This window comes from Primulina eburnea, chromosome 2 (assembly GCF_022965805.1).
Source record: "Primulina eburnea isolate SZY01 chromosome 2, ASM2296580v1, whole genome shotgun sequence".
Classification (NCBI taxonomy): domain Eukaryota; kingdom Viridiplantae; phylum Streptophyta; class Magnoliopsida; order Lamiales; family Gesneriaceae; genus Primulina; species Primulina eburnea.
Window position 1 is genome coordinate 38,550,980 of NC_133102.1, and position 19,650 is coordinate 38,570,629.

Consider the following 19,650-nt stretch of genomic DNA (forward strand, 5'->3'; position numbering starts at 1 on the left):
TGTCATAAATAAATTTAATAAAAAAAGAGGTAATGAGAAAAATGTCAGTTTATAGAAAAACTCCGAACTTTTTTGTTCATAAGAGAGAATTCTTATTTATATGATACAATGATATAACACAAATATGCATATAGAAGATTGAGATATATAAAATCTATCTAAATAATCATCTACATTCAAAATCATAACATAATTTAATATTTATTATTTTGATGCGTCATTTCTTTCTATCATATTAAACTTTGTTTATTGATAATAACTACTTTAGTATGTGGTATGACCAATCAACAAACAACTTCGTATTTTTTTTTAGTACAATCACCCGATGATTTCATTTTCTTATTTTGGAGAAAAAATCAATTTTTTTTTTGAAAAATTGAACATCGAATATATTAATTAAAAATTATAATCGATATATACACACAAAACTGATATATACACACAAAACACGTACATGGTTGCTTGTTTAATTGGGAAAAATTTACAAGGTCAACTATTTATTTAAGAAATTTAACTAACACAACTATTGGAAAAACATCGGGATGCTCTGTGTTATCGTCGTATCAATAAGATCATGACAATGTCTTAGAAATCGAAGGGTGAAGGAAAAATAAACACCCAACATCAATTAAAGACATCGCGAAAAAGAAAGAATAGTCAACAAAATAACCCAAAAAAAAAATGCAAACCCTGATGATTAGGAAAGTACAATAATTGATGATTAGCAAAACACAACCATTAAGATCGAAGTTGATAAAAAAAATATACTGTATTACTCGGAGAAAATTAGATCGCACGTAAGCATTATAAAACGAAAATTAGTAATAAAATTAAGATAAAAAAAGGTTTGAAGGTATTTGTTTATCATCATTTTCGACATTTCTAAATGCAATTGTTATTTTCATTTTGTTGGCTTAACTTGAATCAAATTGCTCCCACGTGCAAGTAAAGTACTAGTGCTGCTTAAATATCTGAAACAGGTGGTTACTTGGGATATGCAAAAACTCAAACCGAACACGGAAAACATCACTCTCTAGCAAATAATTCGAATCATGGACTAGTTGTAGTTGTGTCCCTGAGAATCACAACCGGGTAAAAATTTACAGAAATTGCGAAAGCTCAGAACGTGTGGATAATCACTACTTTGACAAATATGGACTACGGAAGGATGACTAATATTCACAAAATTTCCACAGCCTTCAGCCATAACGATGGTAACTATATTCTTAATACAAGGGGAACCATATGCAACTGATCTATGCAGCGGGTAACTAAAGCCCCACCTAAGCTGTGAATAAAAACAATAAGGGTGGAAAAAGAGAGAGAGAGAGAGAGAGAGAGAGAGAGAGATCAGACTATGTACACCTAACTCTATATTGGCCTCCATACCGAGAGCCCACGGGTAACTAATATACACATAAGCTCAAAAATTGACCTGGCTAGCATTTTGTCAGGAATTATATACTCAAATTTGATCAGCATGTCATCATCCCATGCCCCGATGCCGCATCACTAAACAAAATGTGAGCAACACTTAGTAAACAGAGTTCATGATACAAAATAAGGAGAGAAAAATTCAGAAAGGATAACAATAAAAAGCCAAAATGAACAATGAGATAAAAAGCAAACTGAGGCACAGTGACACTGGGAATATTTTCTATTTTCTGAAACAAATATCCCCATCTATATTATCTACTTTTTCTATTACTGACAAGAACTTGAGTTCCCAGAGGACCGAGATTTCAAGATTTCATTTTTAGTGGATTGTCATCCTAAATATTGGATAGAATAAAGATATTGAATTGAATAAAGAAACTAAAATAACAAATGTAAACTAAAGATGCCGTCGTGGTGTAACTAACCTGACATGGCTGTCTCAAGAATATGTAGTATGTTGATCCAATCTGTGGGCTAATCATCGCCGTAACATATCTGTTGGCTAGGCATCACTCCAATCTAGAGTCATCGGGAGTGCCATAAAATTTTGCATTCCCTGCCTGATGAATCTGTGACTGCTGCTGAGGCGAGGGAGATGGAGAGTGAGAATGTTGCACTTGTGGCTGCTGCTGCTGCTGCCGCTGCCATTGTGAACTCACATCATGCGTAATAGGTATTAAATTGGCTGATGATAGTCTCTGCCCATGTCCTTGGCTGGAGTGAAGTGTAGTCTCACTTAAGTTAGCTGGTTTGGACACGAAGGACCCCAAACTTGTTTCTGAATTTAACACATTTGATTCATTCACTGGTTCTGAAGTATGCCACTGGTTCAGAGGCAATGATGTTGCTTCCATTTCAGTGGAGTTAGAGACCGGGGGATGTGCTTTATGTATTGCTTCTGAACTAAACTGGTGGTTTGATTGAACCACCTTTTGGAGAGCCGATTGACTTTGATTCATAAACTTTTGATGAGGTATCACCTGTGGGTGGTTTGAAGAAGCAGTGGCCAAAGGCGTAACAGACTGACGTGCAGCAGGCAAACATGGAGCAGGAGCAACTGGTGGAACGTGACCTTGATTGGTATCAGAATGAGAAATCATTTGCTGTAAATGCTTAGATGATGAGGATGATTGACCAGAATATTTTTTCTGCTGAGGCAGGGGCTGATTAGACAATTGTGAAGATGTGTATTGCCTGGTCGGTGGCACAGCATTAACAGATGAACCAGTATATGAATCCTGAGCTTCCGTTAAAGAACCATTCAAAATGGTTGGATCAATCTGGATGTTCTGATGAATCATCATGTTCCCTCTGCCAACTCCCTTAACACCCTTAGCTTGCTGTGGAGATTGTGACTGCTGCCGCTGCTGTGGATGTTGCCTGTTGGTTTGTATAAATGGTTGTTGCTGCTTTTGTCGTTGCTTGCTTGTCTGATTGGTTAACACACCACAACCTGTTTGAGTATTACGGATCACTCCCTGAGTTGGAGTATGATGCTTTTGTTGCTGCTGAGACATTGCATTAATTGAAGAAGGTGACGTCAAAGGCGATGCAGATACCGATGGAGAATTTGCCGGGGATTGAACTAGCGGATTGTTTTGCACTGCAGATGATGCAGGGAGATGAGACTGTGGTTGTACATGTGGAATAGATGAATTAGATGCAGCAAACTGTTGTTGCTGCGGCGGTGGCTGCTGCTGCTGCAGAAAACGTTGTTGCAGCTGCCGTTCTTTAGCCAATCGAATTGCATAGGCTTGCTGCTGGGGATTAGAGGCATGATTGGACAGTCCTTGAAAATGTGGGTGACGAGGATTAGGAACTTGAGCCTGTTGTGAAGATATTTGATGGGACTGCTGATGATGGAGGGGGTATGATGACACTGGTGAAGACACGGTCTGGTTAGTGAAGGGGGAATTCAACCCCCCAAAGTGAGACATGACTTGGTTGCTTCCTTGAGAGACTTGGATCTGAAGATCAGGAGTCATCATCTGCCTCTGAGAATCCTGACTCAGGCCAGGCTGTTAGCAGAAAACCACTGTAATTTAGAGGAACACAGATGCCACAAGCACAAATGGGATAGGAAAAGCATATACAAAATTAATCGAAAATATTCATGCAAACGACGAGATCTATGATATGCTACTCATACATAGATCGCAGTGTAAATAAATAAAGCAAATAGCATAATCTCGTAACTTCATTTCATCCTGCTTATTACATCATGCTCGTGCGTCAGTGTGTTAATCTCTCCACAGTTTCCAAGTAAATGCAAATTTACTACAAACAGCAGCCATCATGTTATCCTGCGTTTTTACTCTTTTTAAACTTACTTACAGGGTGTTTGGATGCTTAAAATTTTGGATTCGGATTTAGAAAGAGAATTGAATTTGGAATTAGATTTGGAGGAATGGGAATTGCATCTTGTGTTGGTTTGAAATTTAAAATTCTATTTAGAATTCATTTCTTTTTAAGAAAAAACAAGAATTGAATTTGGAAATTTAAAATTTTACAAAAATAATTTTAATTATCTTTTACAAAAATCAAGATTTTAAACATATTATTCATATTACTAAAAATTTAAAAATTAAAATTAATTTTATCATATATTTCTCTGTATCATTTCAATTATATATTTGTGTTACACAACCTAAATAAACTCTTATATAATTAATTAACTAATCTTGACAAACACAAAATGAATTATTAAAATAAAATAATCAAATATAACATCTAAATATTCAAATTTAAATTCTACGAAATAAATTATTTCAAAATTAAATATTCAATTATATCCTAATTTTATAATAAATAGAAAAATAAATTATTATTGAATAAAGAATTGTTCAATATCAACGACAACTATAAGAATAGATCTCAATAATCAAATATGCGAAATAAAAAATAAATAAATTTGTCATTTAATCTAATTATTACATATAAAGATGGTAGAAAGATAATAATTAAAAAAATTTGTTATGGATATTCTTTAGTATTATTCAAATCCAAATCTTATCAAATCTAACCAGTTTTGAGAAGATTTATTTATACACAATGAAATCCAGTAAATCTCTTAAAATCCAACTAACCAAATGGTTAAAGCCAGGATTTACAAATCCAAATCCCTCCAAATCCATACTTCCAAACATAACGTTACTGTTTTATATAACTGTGTCACTGAATAAGGTTCAATGGTAAGGATACTTCCTGCCATACTTCAGTTACTTGCAACGTTATAAAACATTAAAATGAGGTCAAAAAGTCGGAAACCTTAAAATCCTCGTACCAAATATGTGGACCCAAAATCTAGATGGTAGAGCAAAAAAAGTGAGGAAAACGTCAAATTAAAAAATTAACAAATCACCAAAAGTCGAGAAAGACTACCCCCCTCCTATATCATCAGGATATAAACGTAAATAACACCAAAGATCAACTAGTAACAGCAATTTTCTTCAGAAACCATTTCCATCTTTCAAGGACACTAAATATCAAAGATAAACTGCAAAATATTACATAAGATCCTATAATACTTACCCGCATCATGGGTGAACCCTCACGAGGTCTCAGACTCGAGTTTCCTGGGCCAGATCTGACTCCAGGGTGCATGTTTGCTGACATCATGCTCCCAGAATTAACCGAGGATGATGAGGCAACACCATGGAGTCCGTGTCTTGCCATAGGCATGCTCCCACTAATGGACACCATGCCCATGCCGCTACCACTGGGAGGAACACGAACGCCACGGTCAATTCCTGGAAGAGCTCCAGAAGAGGACAAATTGGATTGCTGGCCATTTCGACCTGACACCATTTGATTATATTGTTGAATTCTTTGCTGTTCATCAATTAACGATGATGCAGGTCTAGGAGCCCCATATCTACCATCCCTGTAAAAGGTAAGGAAACACCCACATTCCTAGTCAGATAACTAAAGAATCTGAAAAAAAACTGTGAGCCCTTAACAGCTTATTACCTGACAGAACTGAGAGGGCCAGGTGATGATGGAAAATTATTGCCAAGCATCATATTCGAGGATCCCTGCAATGCAGAACTAGCACCAGGCGTTGGATGTGTTGGAGCCCCAGCACTCTGATTCGATGTAATCAATCCACTAGAATATGTTCCTTGATGCCCGAGTGAAGGTATATCAGTGCCAGACACATTGGTATCACACAAATCCAAAGGACTTCATGAAAGCAAGGATAGTGGAGTTTTGAGGAATGAAGGGGCCAAAAACAACCATTAGTTATTTATGCAACGAGAAATTAAATGGCAAAAAACAATTACCTTTGTTTTAATAACAAATCATCATATCTATGGCAAATCTCACCTTAAAACAGAACCACCACCCATGTTATTTGGACAAACTTGAGAAAGAGCCATTGTATGAGAGCTGTGAGGAGGTTGTAGTTGTTTGGGATCCTGTTTACCATCATAATGAAAAGAAATAACATTAACAAAAAATGTAATAAGGCGAGCGAAAGAAAAGTATATTAATAAAGATCAAAGATCTTCCCACATTGAAAATAAAAGCGTTTTGACAATGTAACCATGGTACCACTTAGGCTACAACAGGTTCCCAGATAGTTTAAATCCGCAAGTTTCAGATGCACAAATGGAAGACCAAAATATTCAACATGCAACTACCCCACTGAATCCACCAAATACCACATATCCATTGATTCGCCCCTAATTCAAATTGCATCCCAAAATTGCTCCATTTCACATATCAATCTTGAATCCCAATACTAGTACAAAAAAGAGTGAAGTGCTACTAGCACATTGGAGATGAGTCAGGTAACATCATAGTTATTTAAGTTAACTAAAGCACAAGGGTGCCCTGGAGCCTGAGGCGCAAGGCGAGAAGTGCGGTTTATTAAAGTGAAGCGCATTTTGTATAGATGTTTAATATTCACATATACAAGGCGCAGTTTGACTAAATATTATATAAATAAAAGCAGAGTTCACAAAATAATGTAAATAAAAAATTCAGAATTCAACATTTTTATTGGCAAGAAGCAGGCACTAAAGGATAGTAGATTGATTTTGAAATTCGGATAAGAAAGAGTATGTTACGAGATAGTAGATTTGAAAAAAAAGGCGCTCTAATTGAAATTGCAACAAAAAAGAAGAAACAGTAGTAGGCTGGGAGGAGGCTGCGCTGAAATTGGGAGAGGAGAGTGTGATGCGATGAAAATCTGAGAGAAATAAAAAGCTATTGCTCATGCACACAGAGTTTTTAACAATTAAATGGTACGGGCTTAAGTTAAATGGGCTTTAAACAACTGACCGGGCTAGGGTTATCTGTATACAAGTAAAATATCCCATCGATTAATGACAAAAAAATAAGAAGGGCACCAATTTCAGAAGGCCAGAAAAAGCGCCACTTCCGCTTTGCTTTTGCAAGGCGTGCGTTTGGGTGCTTACTAAGGTGCGTCGAGTGCGCCTAGGCTTTATAACTGTGGGTAAGAAGCCTTCCCACAGGTGTTGTCGTTTCCATGCAATCAAAGATACCCATATACTTATAAACAAATTTATTGATCATCAAACGCTCATCACCAGGATTGTAAATAAAAATGGTGATAAATGGTGCCTCAACCTCAAACCTCTGATCATATATCAATCAATAACCTCAATACATTTTCCAACCATGTACACGTCTCTTCAATTTTTATACAAACATTTTAACCAGTTCCATTATAGCCTGTTGTCAAATTGACAACTTACAATATTCTTCTGCTACTTGTACAACATTTAAAGCTCCAAATCCATTGAGAAATTAATAAATGTTGTGATGAAATAGCAAAGCAAGAAATTTTTGCTCTAATACCATGTCTACGGTACATTTGAGTCATGTTTCTAAATTTCTTATAATCATACGGGAGTTTGCTTAACTCTCCAATTGTACCTTAAAAAAGAAATAATGGCTTAGTAGAGTTTAAAGAACATCAACACAAGCAATGCCGTCGTATACACAAGAGAAGTATAAAGTACCAACATTTAAAGGATACTAAATACCTTGAAGTAGATCAAACTTTCAGGAATGACTCAAGAATCTCACTTAGAAACCATGTGAATTGAACTACTTTAGGTAGGAAACAATCTAAACGTGCCATAAATTAATGCTACACAAATACCTGAGTCTTATGATACCGAAGTTTCTGGCCAATTAAGATGATTTTCTCACGGTGAGATCTGAGGGTATCTTCTTCCATAGGTTCCTTCAAATGCTGAAACAATTGTCTGGCACTCCCCTGTACAACATTCATAAGCAAAAGCAGAAATAGTATCATTTGATTTTAATGTTTAAACAGGGCCGGTGATATATAGTGGATAAATAATTTGATACGAATGTAGATGTATTTAATTAAATATAATCGGATTCAATAAGCAAGTTACTAAAAATTGATAAAAGGTATTTTACTTTAGGAATGCCAGGAAGTGTAGAAGGGTAAGGCTGCGAAGACCCAGAATCCTCGGCACTCTCGGCTCCATCACCAGAAGTTTTATCCATCAGAATGTTATGCCGCTCCTTGCATTCTTTAACATTACGAAATATGCACTGATTACAAAGAACAATTAATAATTTTACACACTATATCAATTTCTAGGAACTTTTTGGAATGGATATTAAGATAAAAAAAATCAAAAAATCAAGAAAATATCAACTAAAATTTTGAAAAACATGTACCTTAAATTGCATCGTACTGTTAAAAGCATCACTTACAAGCTCCCAATTCGGACCCATATCATGTACCATGACAACAAGTGCCTAAACAAAGTACAAAAACAACTAAACACATACATACCTCCAGAAGCAACAAGAAGAAACACATCTCAAGTTTCAAAAGAGATATTTGTCGGTACAGAAATGTATGCATGTATATATGAATCAACCTGGTCCTCGAAAAGTGACCACGGAGTCCGTGAGTCTGGCTGCGGCTGCCCAGGAGGCATCTGATGAAATGCAAACATCAACTTAAAGACAGTAACAAAGCATAAATGAATAAGTAAAATGTCGAAAAATGGAAACGAGGAATTGCAACTGTATAATACCTTAAGAGTTTTAGCTTTCCTTCCACGCTCCCGGCCACCAAGCATTTTATAGAACTTATTTGGATGGTACATGTTACTCATTTGGGATGCCACCGGTGAAGGAACATGCCCAGCAACTGTTGAAGTGTTGTCAAAAGAGCCATCCTGCGATGGCTGTATACTCTTCTTCAGCATGGGCTGACCCAATATTCCTTCATGAAAAATATATAGCTAATATAAGACAAAGCAAAGAATGCATATTAGGAATCAAATACAAGGGCTGAATTTTAGGATTAAAGCATTACCGTTGCAGCCGTTAGATTCAAGTTGATAACTATCTGATCTCTTTTTCGAATGATCCCTCTGAAATTGTAAAATAGACGATTCATGGTTCATCTCAGTTATGCATATAGATACCAGAACTAAAAGGAAATTTTTTTTCAGAAAAATATACCAAGAAGGTTCAACCCGAACACAGAAATAGAGAACATACTATTTTTATTTCTTTCCCGGAACTTGAGTTAAATATAAACATTGATAATTCATTGTACTTGAAATAACTTAGAGAATCTCCCTCAGACTGCCCAGTACAAAGATATTACGTCTTTGAGGTCTGTGTCTTGATACAGATGAGAATACCTTGACACAAAGTAATATAAGCAAATCTGCATCTTTTTTAGAAATTGAAATGACAAGGAGCTCCATCTCAAGGAACATCACAAGAAAGAAAATTTTATAAGATAAGAGTGTGTGGAACCAGTAATTATCATTCCTAATGCTACATGGTACATTCTTCTCAGGAAACTGGAATTTAAGTTTTCCATTTCTCAAAGAAAATTTCAGTACCATTGGCATTGAGCAACCAAATGCAGATTATGAGATTCCTTGTAGAAGCAAGCTTATGTGCCTCTGCTATGCATATTAAGCGTTAAATGATGAACAAAACAAAAAAGTTCAGCGAGTAAAATGATCACCTGGTCGTTATGAAAATTGGAATCAATCTGCCATCTCTGTTCAAATGCAGAAGTCTGCCTCAAATAACAAAGGCAGTCAATAATATGACAAATAATATCTTCAAACACACACTTAAATAAATATACTACTGTCTACCGGATGCTTTACTTTCTTCTTCTTCTTCTTAGGTTTCGTTGAAACTTCTGCAGAGTCAAAAGCTAAATTCTTTTCAAATTCACCACCAGACTCAACTTCCAAATTAATTGGAAAAGAAGATCCACCATGCAGACTACTCTGATCATCCTGAAACGAATTGGTATCACCACTTGAAGCATCTGTTTTATTTGGTAACTGAATGCATCCAGATGTTCCTGCACTGAATGGGCTCAAGATTCTCCTGGAAGCAGTTCTCATGCGTTTTGTAGGGATGGACACATTGAGATTGCTGCCTGGTCGTTTGGCAAGGAAGGAAGATTGCTGTGTCACAATTTTATTCTCTGAAATATGCATGGGCAAATAATCAGAACCTATTCCATATTCCCTAGCACCATATGAATGTGCCGAGAATTTCCGCTTCTTTTGGCCGAATTTTGAAAACTTGCCATCATCAGAGGCCATAGGCATGCCAAATGTGCACGTATCGCCATCATCCTCATAATAAGAATTATCTTGAGATTCAAAATCGGCAAAGTGAAAAACCTAGTCAAATAAATAATACGACAGAAATCAACATAGAAACAAGTAACTACCACCCCAAATTTACCTGCCACAAGATCACAAGCAGATGTCTCCACTTCCTCTCGCACATCACTTCCAATTCTCTAAGAAAAAAACATGAATAGTGTTGGACATCAAAATAATAATTACGTACAAAAATGAGATACTTCTTATAAAACACTTCAATTCTAGAATCTGTCGCTCTTTGGAATCCATAGATTCAACATCCACTTCACTTCTTAACGTGGGTTATCACAAGATGGCCTTCTTACAACACACTTCGTTGAGAATTTTTTGACTTTTAAAATTCTTGGATTTTTTGGTTAGCCATTATTTGATTCACAACAGAGAGAGGAAGAGAGAGCTAAAACAAAGATACCAAGATCATTTTTACCTACACATGTACTTGGACATGAGTCTGATGTAGAATAGTTGGCAGAATCATTCCCTTATGTAAACCCTTTGTTTCATTTATTAAATATTACACAAAAAATTCGTACACAATATTAAGAAAAGGATAGGATAACGTCAGTGGTACAAGGTGTTCCATTATTCCCAGATTGTCCCACATTAGAAATCACAAACTTCATGTCCCACCTAAGTTAAACTCCTTGTTAATGAAGCCAGTTTAGAAAAAATATCTTCAGAGGCAGGGAAAGAGAAGTAAATTAAGGCAAAACTAAATGTTGCTGTTATTTAGACAATTCTTCACGTTCTTTTATAATTTCCCTAGATTCTTACATAAAGCCAATCTGTGAAAAGAAAAAGAGAAGTCAAGGTTCAAAAGCAAAGTATTCATTTACCTCATAGTGAGCCACAAGAGATTCAATTGATTTTTTGTAGGTCACCATAGCCCCGAGGGGAATTGCGTAGAAGAGGTTTTCCTGATTGACAATCGCCGAAAATAAAATTGATGGGTAATAAAAAAGGTTCACAACATCACATGGAGACACCATGAAGATATTCACCTTTACTACAAAAATTAATATAACTATATCTTGAAACATACGTATAAAAAGCTAGAATGAATAGATTACTAGGGACGAGATAAGGGGACAGGGATGGGTAAACGAGATTTGAGGCACACACACAATAAGTGGGGAAGGGGATTTGTTCTACGCATGGTATATGAAAAATTAATTGTAATTCATACTTCGGTCAGACTATATTCCCAAGACATGTCCAGGATTCCTGAATCAGATACTTTATCCAGGGTAAGTTGTACGTCAGTTTGGTAATGCAGAACATTTGAGTTGTTATATTTCAGAAATCTTGCCATATAAGACTGAAGAGCAGCTGCACCATCCTTTTGACTTGGCTGCTCGAGTTCTCTGCTTATCTTCTGCAAAAAAAAAAAAATTCCTTAACTAAAACACCAAATTGCCTTAGAATTTATGCACCTTATATTTTAAGTTACAGACTGGAATTTATGATATAATGGTATGTTCTGTAAATACATCCAAAAAAGGTCAGATATCATATATTGGCACATTCTTGGATAAAATATCAACACAAACCCAATACTTCTACAAATGGAATCCAGGTCATAAGATATTATGATGCTACAGTGGATTCTTGGAAGGTGTGGGAAAACAATAAACATCCTCAACCAAAAAAAATTCATTAAACCATGAATAACTCTAGAGTATAGCAGAAAACAACAATCTTTCGAGCTCCGGCAACAACAAAAAAAAAGAACCATTCCCATGTATAGTTAGTATTTATTATTAGATCGTATTCAAAATTACATAAGTTATCTTTAATAATTAATTCAATATTAGATGTTTTTGACAAGTGTTCGCCTCCTATAAATGATTCAACATTAGATGTTTTTACAAGTTTTCACATACAACGAGATAGTATTCGTACATGGTTATCAGTTTGAAAAATCGAAATAGTAATTAACATTAGTTGTCAAACGGCAACAAAATGTCGAAAAATAAGTTAAACCACAACCAGAATCACACGATGCAATAAGAGACATCAAACATAAGAAAACACCTCCGTCATAATTGACTTTGTAGATGGAATAAAAATTAAAGATGGAGGAGGATCAGCACAAAACAATACAACTACCTCTCCTGAATGCCAGAACTCCATGACAGCCCTCGCCAAGGTACGAGCAACTATCTTTGCCTTCATGCTGGAACTTTTTTCTTGCTTTCTCACTCGAGAACTAAAAGCGGCTCGATTACATATTTGAGAACTTGCAGCTAATTTCCAAATACGCTCCTACATAGGAGAAGCAAAAGAAGAAGTTTATTTATGTAAATAAAATGGAAATGTAAGTTCTGGGGATAACAGGACAATAATGGATATTTTCACTACAGAAATATTTACATAACAAATATTCCAAAAGAAAAGGCATATCAAGTGAACCTGTGCAAAATCATTTGCCAACCACGCCATTTCTTCAAGCACATAATCCCAATGAGATTTACGCGAAATCTCCGAAGATAAAGTCAAAGTAGATAATTCGGCTAGTCTTTTTCGCTTTGCCTGTTTGATGTATCACATCAGATCTATGAGCCCAAAAAAATTATTTGAGCACAAAAAAGGTGAAAGATAAAGTTAATGAAAGCGTGAAGATCTACCTCTATGCTCTCTGCTTCTTTTAAGATCGATTCTTCGTCAACACTAGCTAATTTCAAGTTTCCAGGAGTTTGGACATCAAAGGAAATGGTAGAAACCTTTGATGAAGATCCAGCCTCAGCAAGATCAGCAATTGAGTTACGTATGACTGTGAAAATTTCACTCTGAGGGGAAGAATTCTCAACCAATGGGACAGTAGGTTTTCTCCCTGATTCTGACCCACTACAGCCGCCAGCTTCTATGACACTAATGTCAGATTGATTTGTCAACTTGTCAAGCAATAAAGATCTACCTTGAATTGTTTCTTCCTGAGGCGGGAGAGGGGGACCATTTTGCCTACGATTAAGACATGCAGAGGCACTCACTTCATCAACAGAAAAATTATCAATAAGATTGGCCTCTTTTGTTTCTCTTACTCGTACTAGCAAGTCTTCTGGCTCTACATTTTGATTGTCTACGTCTCCATTTGAGTCAATGGTACTGATTTTGGTACCTGTCTCGGTATCATTATTTCTATCAACGTCTAGGTTGGTTTGGGAACAAGACTCGGAATCGAAACCATTTCCGTGACGTGCTGCATTGCCATTATGAGAATCATTTGTAATCGCATCACCTTTTTTATTGACAAAACCATTCATCTGACAAGAACCATGATTCTCAACTTTTCCAGTAGCTGCCCTTGGCTGATGCTCAACTACCGCAGAAGCCATCTCTTCCATTGACTGCAACACAGCAGGTTCATTGCAATCCTTTTTCATAGGAGTTGTTGCAGCATTTGGTAAGGATGGTTTATTATGTCCTAGGGGATTTTTTGAAGCAGTAGCATCTAACGCAGAGTGGCTAGAAACACCTTTGATCAGATCCTCAGTTGATCCCACAGCTCTTGCATCATTCAACTCTACAAACTGATGATCATCTACACATATATCTGGACAGAGGGTACCATCTTTTGGCCTTCCAGGCTTTGAATTACAGTTTGAGGATACATCCAGGTTTTCTACATCAGATAATGTTCCTATTACATTCCCGGGCCCGTGGTGTGAAGGTAAAAAAGATCCATGAGAGCCAAGCTCCGGATTTACATCACTTGAGCCAGACCTAGCCCCATCACGATTTGAGCGTGATCTATAACGTCTCTTATATGCTTTTCTAGGGAGCCCAAAAGCAGATGAATCCCCATGTTCCCTGGTTTTATGGCTCCCAACCCTTTCCGATGATTGCTCTGGTGGCACATTACCCCTAATGGGATGAAAAGAATTTCGATCACCTTCTGAATATTCATGTTCAGCATCTAATAACATGAGATTATCAGCACTATTGGGTTCACAGACAGCAGCTGCAAGTCTACCACTACTTTCCACAGAGTCTCCATAAAGTGATGCAGTAAATGCAAAACTATCCTTTGGTTCACTAAAATATCATTGAAAAGAATTAAAGAAATCCAGATTCACAGAAACATGAGAACATCGTATCTTACCATACAAATACACAATACCTGGTCACAAGATCATGTTGCAGGTTTGTAAATGATGTTGATTGCACACTAACTGAAGCAGCATTCCCAAGATTAAAATCTAGAGGATTTCCACCCTATTTTTAAAAAATAGAAATTCAAGCATGACAAAAAGTTCAACATCCATTCAGAAAAGGCAAGCAACTGACGGTTACATACTTTTTCAAGAAATTCTAATTCTCTTTTTCTTTCTTCCCGAACATCATACTCTTTCCTGGAAACACAAACAATTGTTAATGCCTATAAAAAAGAACAAGTAGCAAGCAAAGTGTCCCTGTTATATTGCAAAAGATTAGGAGCATAAGAATATTACCTAAGCTCTGCTTGAACATTCTCAATTGATGCTCGATACGGAGAAGATTTGTTAGCAATACCAACTCCGCCTTCAAGAATGCCTCCCATAGAATCAAACTCAGCACTGATTAAGAGAACTAGTTTGAAGAACGATACACACTCCTAAATGAACAGTTACAGATTATCTACTCCATGTACTCAAGACATGAACGAAAATCCTGTGAAATAAGAAACAAAAAACCTTATTTACAAGCAAATAAGGGGAGAAGAGATACAAAAAGAAGAGACTTCATTTTAAAGGAGGATAAATGGAGAACACTCCAATAACTGTAAGACAGTAAGAGATTCGGCTAAAGCAGAGGATGCACCAACATAACAATCATTCAAAAGCCTTGCTAACTTTAAAACAGTAATAAAAAAACTAGCAAATGGAAAAACAAGAGCGCTTCGCCTTTTAACTTGCATAGCCCTTCCATACTTTGTTTCCATGACTTGTCTTGTTCACAGAACCCAGCTCAAGTCATCATGGAAACAATGCCCCCCTAGTTCTAGGCTTGCCATTTTTTCCTACTAAAACCAATTTCACACAAAATGTAAAGCACTTTTGGAACAACAATGTCAACAACCAAAGATTGCAACACAGCAAAAAGGGGCAACTTCATAATCAGCTCAAAGGTAATGTGATGACAAGATTTAGAGGTATTCAGCTGTCCAGTGTAAGATAAGATCATATATTCATCACAATTCAAGTACTACCAAGGTGAAGAATGGTCTATACACAAGTATCAACGCAAAACGAAGAAACTGTACTGCTACAATTAATTCAATTTCACTAAACCAGAAATTTCAATAAAATGAACTGCTACAATTAATTCACAGAAAAAAGCATTCTTTCGAAAACCCCAACCCAACTCAACCATCTCTACAAAAAGAAGGGAATGATTCACGACAAATTGTGAAAACAAATCAAATTAGAACATTTCGAGCAGGCACAATTAAAGATTAAATTGAATTTGATACCACTAGATTCGAACATGATTTATTTTGTTCGAGAGCTAGTATGACACTCTTTGTCCCACATTGGTTGAATATATATTCAAAATAGTTTATAATGACAAACAATGTACTCCTAAAACAATTTGGGTTAACCATTTTATTAAAACGAAGATGAATATTAAATAATTGATTGTGCTGTTGTGTTTGCAAAGGCAAGGCCCAAAGTGTGGCATAATGACATTAGAGACGGTCACCAGCAAGAACACCGCGGAACAAGTGTTATGTGTACGAGAGTCACCTTTTGAACTTCTGGAGCAAAGTCCTGCATGCACAGGAGCAACGATTTTAGTGTTTGTGGATCAAGGAGTTATGGCGCGTCGAGGACGTCACATTCTGAATGAGGGGTAATTGTAATACCCTAAATCCCATATTGATTGAAGATGAAAGATAAAAATAGTTTATAATGAGATATAATATATTCCTATAGCAACATAGGTTAGTCATTTTCTCAAAGCGATAGACGACTACGAAGTAGTTACTATAGAAGCTCAACGTGCAAACACGCTTGTGTGGCTTGGGCCCGGGCGTGACGGCTAGTTAGCCATATTATATTATATTAAAAAATATTTTGAACTTTAATCATATACTATGACTAAATATCACCAAAAACATTGACAACTTTTGATATATTAAATAATTACATATACTCGTATAAAAACCAACTACCCCTAATTCCATATAGCTCAAAGAAGCATTTTGACCTTTTTTTCAGTGTTCTAAATGGCAGTTGAGGCAGCCACCTAAGCACCTAGGCGGTAGGGGGCCCTCGACCGCCTTGCCTATGCATGAGGCGACTGTTTTAGGCGGCCCAAGCTACGGCGGTGGGCAGACGGTCGAGGCGAGTGGAGGAGGCGAGCAGGCGGGCTAAGTGAGGCAATCAACATTTTTAAGTTGTAGTCAACAAATTTTGAAGAATCCATGGAGGCACACACCGGGGTTTATATCTTTGAGTTTCTTGAAAAATATATCATTGACATTGGCCGCAACATGTTGTTCAAGTACTGACGGACAATGCCACAAACAATATGGCGGCGGATGGAGGTTGTGACAACCTCAAATTTTTTGGACCTCTTGTGCGACTCATACAATCAACCTCAAGCTTGAAACAATTGGAAAACGACCCAAGTTTACCGGAATGCTTGAGAAAGCACATCCCTTGACCACATTCATCTATGCACATCATAGAACTTTGGCTATTATGAGGAAATATACCAAAAAGAGTGATATTGTGAGGCTCGGGGTGACTAGATTTGCTACTTCATTTTTGAATTGGAAAGTCTCAAAGACAAGAAAGATCAATTGAGACTCATGTTTACATCCGAGAAGTGGAGCAAAACAAAGTCAAGAAGTAGTGTGAAGGGGAAAGCGGCGAAGGCGACGTTAACAAGTATATCCTTTGAATGGTGTTTCTTTGGCATTAATGTTTTCACCCCTTTAGTGAAAGTTTTACGTCTTGTTGACGGCGACAAGAAGCCCTCAATGGCCTTTTTATTGGGCGTTCTTAAACAAGTCAAAGAAGGCGTTAAAAAGTCTTTCAAAAAAGAGGAAGTTTATGTATTAGTTTGCATTTATATATTTATTTGCGCATTATCTAGATGATATTATATTTTATGAAGCTTATTTATGTTTAAACATTATTTACTTACACATCTTACATAAAAAATATGACTATTTGTGATTATATTGCATGATCATATATGATCATCTATAAAAAAATTACTTAAAAAAATTAAACCGCCTAGGCGGCCGAGGCGATAGGTGGTCACCGACCGCCCCGCCACGGCCTCCCGCCAATTACAACATTGCTTTTTTTTAAAAAAAAAAAAGCTTTTTACAGCTAATTCCTAGAAAATTTTATTGTACAAAGTCCTATAATATGTGCGACGCATGACAAATGTCAAGGACGAACATGAAGCATTACAAGCTAGAGCGTGGATAATTGAAATTTAAGCATTGAAATGCGCACTTGCATTGTAATATAATTTTAATCTCCCCGAGCCAAACATATAAAATACAACAAATATAAAGGTTTTGATATTTTATTTTACTAAAAATTATGAGATTGTTATGTAATATTGTAGGAAATCTCACTCTTTTTTGCTCATTAAGCACGTTTAATACAATCAACCATGACTTTGGTGCTTTTTACCCACGTTTGACCAAATCATCATGTTTTACTCACACTTAATCTCGTTTTTTTAATTATATTGGTAATTTACTATTTTCTGAATTAAATGCCACACAAAAATAAAGAGCATGTGTACAAACTCATACCATTATTCGAGGCATAATTTGAATTATAAAAAAGTTGATTCTGAAACAGCGTGATGTGAGGGCACCCCAACATCATATATTTAATCAAATAGTAGAACAACGCACATGTCTTTATCTCACTATGCGGGGTCGGCTACATGGTTGATGGTTCCTCAGGCTCATACACCATTGTGTTCTATCTCCTATTATGTTTTCATCTATATTTAGATGATACATATCATACTTAATCGTTATTATCCAAGTCTTTTATGGTCTCCCTCTTTGTCTATTAACATGGGTACTAGTCATGGTCTCGCATCACCTAATTGGAACTTCAATTAGACGTCTTTGTATGTGTCCATACCATCTAAAGCGTTTCTCCCTCAAATAGTAGAAACCAATTCAAATTCTAAATTGCCCATTTTTCCCCATTGCTCTACGTGACAACTGATTAAACTGTTAGCGAGAGTCGATCATCATCTATATTTTATCAATTCAGATAGAAACATCGGTTGAATATCAAACTAATTTAAACTATACAATTCTAAGTGGTTAAATTTATTAAAAAAAAAACAAACTAATCCGAAAAAGTTTGAATTAACACGTGAACTAAAATGCAACATAAATCAGCGTATTAAAGGTTAAATTACCATCAAACAACATATCGTTAAAATTAATCTGTAACAGTGTAGTGAAAGAAACAGAGGGTATTTCTGTCATTGGGAAAAAAATGGTTATTTTTATTTTGTTTTTAAAAACTGGTTTCTAATCTTTGAAAATAACAATAGTACCAGATCCTTTTTTCATTTCTTCCAAAAGAACATAATTCTAACTGAAACTTTCATCCCTCATCGAAAACACCAGAGTATTATTTCATAGCACAAAGTGTCAATACATATTTTAAAAAATTGTAATAATCCATGTCTCATGACTATTTCATAGCACAAGATGTCAATACATATTTTAGAACTTGTAATAATAATCCATGTCTCATGAAACATGAAATGAACACAATGGAATTGTATTTGATTTCTCTCCTACGTAGTAAATTATGGCTTCAGCAATTCTGAATCTTATAATACAATGCACATCACATATCATCCTCTATGACCTAAAAAAGCAAGTCAGAGTTTGTTCAAGTTGTATGGAGATGAGCAGCCTATGTAACACGCTCGTGAAGAGTGACTTCGTGATTATCATGTTAAGCTAATAATTTGACATGCAAACCAAATGAAATCCCCAAACAACTCGAATGCCACATAACAGGGAAGCTCACATGTTCCACACAACTCGACACCATGACAACACGTAGCAACTCGACCAAAACGCCTAAGACGCATTGCGTAACAAACAGTTTCCTCGTGTTTCCCCCCACAAACAAACCAAAAAAATTCGATAATGAAAAGAATGCGAGGAATGAGAATCTAGGGTTAGTGCACAGTCAAGCAGAGCTCCAAATTCTAGGGTTTCAAGACGTGATAATGTGATAATATTACCTGAATCTCTATTAAAATCAAACGAATTGAAATCTGCGGACAAATCAAAAGGGCCCCTGAGTTGGTTCTGCTCCTAGGGTTTTTGCTTCTGGTGCGCAAAGGGTACCCCAAAATTTACCCTAGAATCAACAAAAACATCCAGGGAAAGCCCCTAAAACACGAATATGGAGGCGTATACATACATACAAATACTTGTATGCGTATATAACCGTGCGTTCTGCGTGTACCCCTTCGTGTTCGTCAATTTCTCTCTCGTCTCTCTTGAAAACTCATTCGGGTTGTTGAGCCTGTCGTGTATGAGATGGGC

The 19,650-nt window shown here is 36.2% G+C and overlaps 1 protein-coding gene across 6 annotated transcripts; it reads right to left on the reverse strand.

Moving 5' to 3' along the window:
* Window positions 1–968: 968 nt before the first annotated feature.
* LOC140823111 (chromatin modification-related protein EAF1 B-like) lies at window positions 969–19,650 on the reverse strand. 6 transcript variants are annotated; one of them, XM_073184266.1, is made up of 24 exons: window positions 19,344–19,650; window positions 15,833–15,952; window positions 14,558–14,756; window positions 14,404–14,458; window positions 14,227–14,321; window positions 12,734–14,141; window positions 12,519–12,638; window positions 12,216–12,371; window positions 11,293–11,481; window positions 10,943–11,023; window positions 10,186–10,243; window positions 9,579–10,090; window positions 9,443–9,496; window positions 8,774–8,831; window positions 8,490–8,680; window positions 8,331–8,390; window positions 8,125–8,205; window positions 7,858–7,995; window positions 7,571–7,687; window positions 5,764–5,855; window positions 5,407–5,619; window positions 4,969–5,320; window positions 1,863–3,455; window positions 969–1,512 (listed from the first exon to the last, which is right to left on the reverse strand). In XM_073184266.1, exons 3-23 carry the CDS (start codon window positions 14,644–14,646, stop codon window positions 1,947–1,949), a joined length of 5,628 nt encoding a protein of 1,875 aa, XP_073040367.1. In that variant the 5' UTR covers window positions 14,647–14,756; window positions 15,833–15,952; window positions 19,344–19,650; the 3' UTR covers window positions 969–1,512; window positions 1,863–1,946. The 6 variants fall into 6 exon arrangements, with proteins under 6 accessions (XP_073040367.1, XP_073040370.1, XP_073040371.1 ...); XM_073184269.1 differs by lacking the exon at window positions 15,833–15,952 and having other exon boundaries at window positions 12,734–13,970; XM_073184270.1 differs by lacking the exon at window positions 15,833–15,952 and having other exon boundaries at window positions 9,579–9,919.

Bases quoted from the DNA above. Each gene is read 5' to 3' on its own strand.
- LOC140823111 (XM_073184264.1), bottom strand. From the start codon at position 14,646: ATGGGAGGCATTCTTGAAGGCGGAGTTGGTATTGCTAACAAATCTTCT. The intron at 14,459-14,557 runs GTAATATTCTTA...TTGTGTTTCCAG, and splicing joins AATGTTCAAGCAGAGCTTAG to GAAAGAGTATGATGTTCGGG. The intron at 8,832-9,442 runs GTGATCATTTTA...TTACAATTTCAG, and splicing joins CCAATTTTCATAACGACCAG to AGGGATCATTCGAAAAAGAG.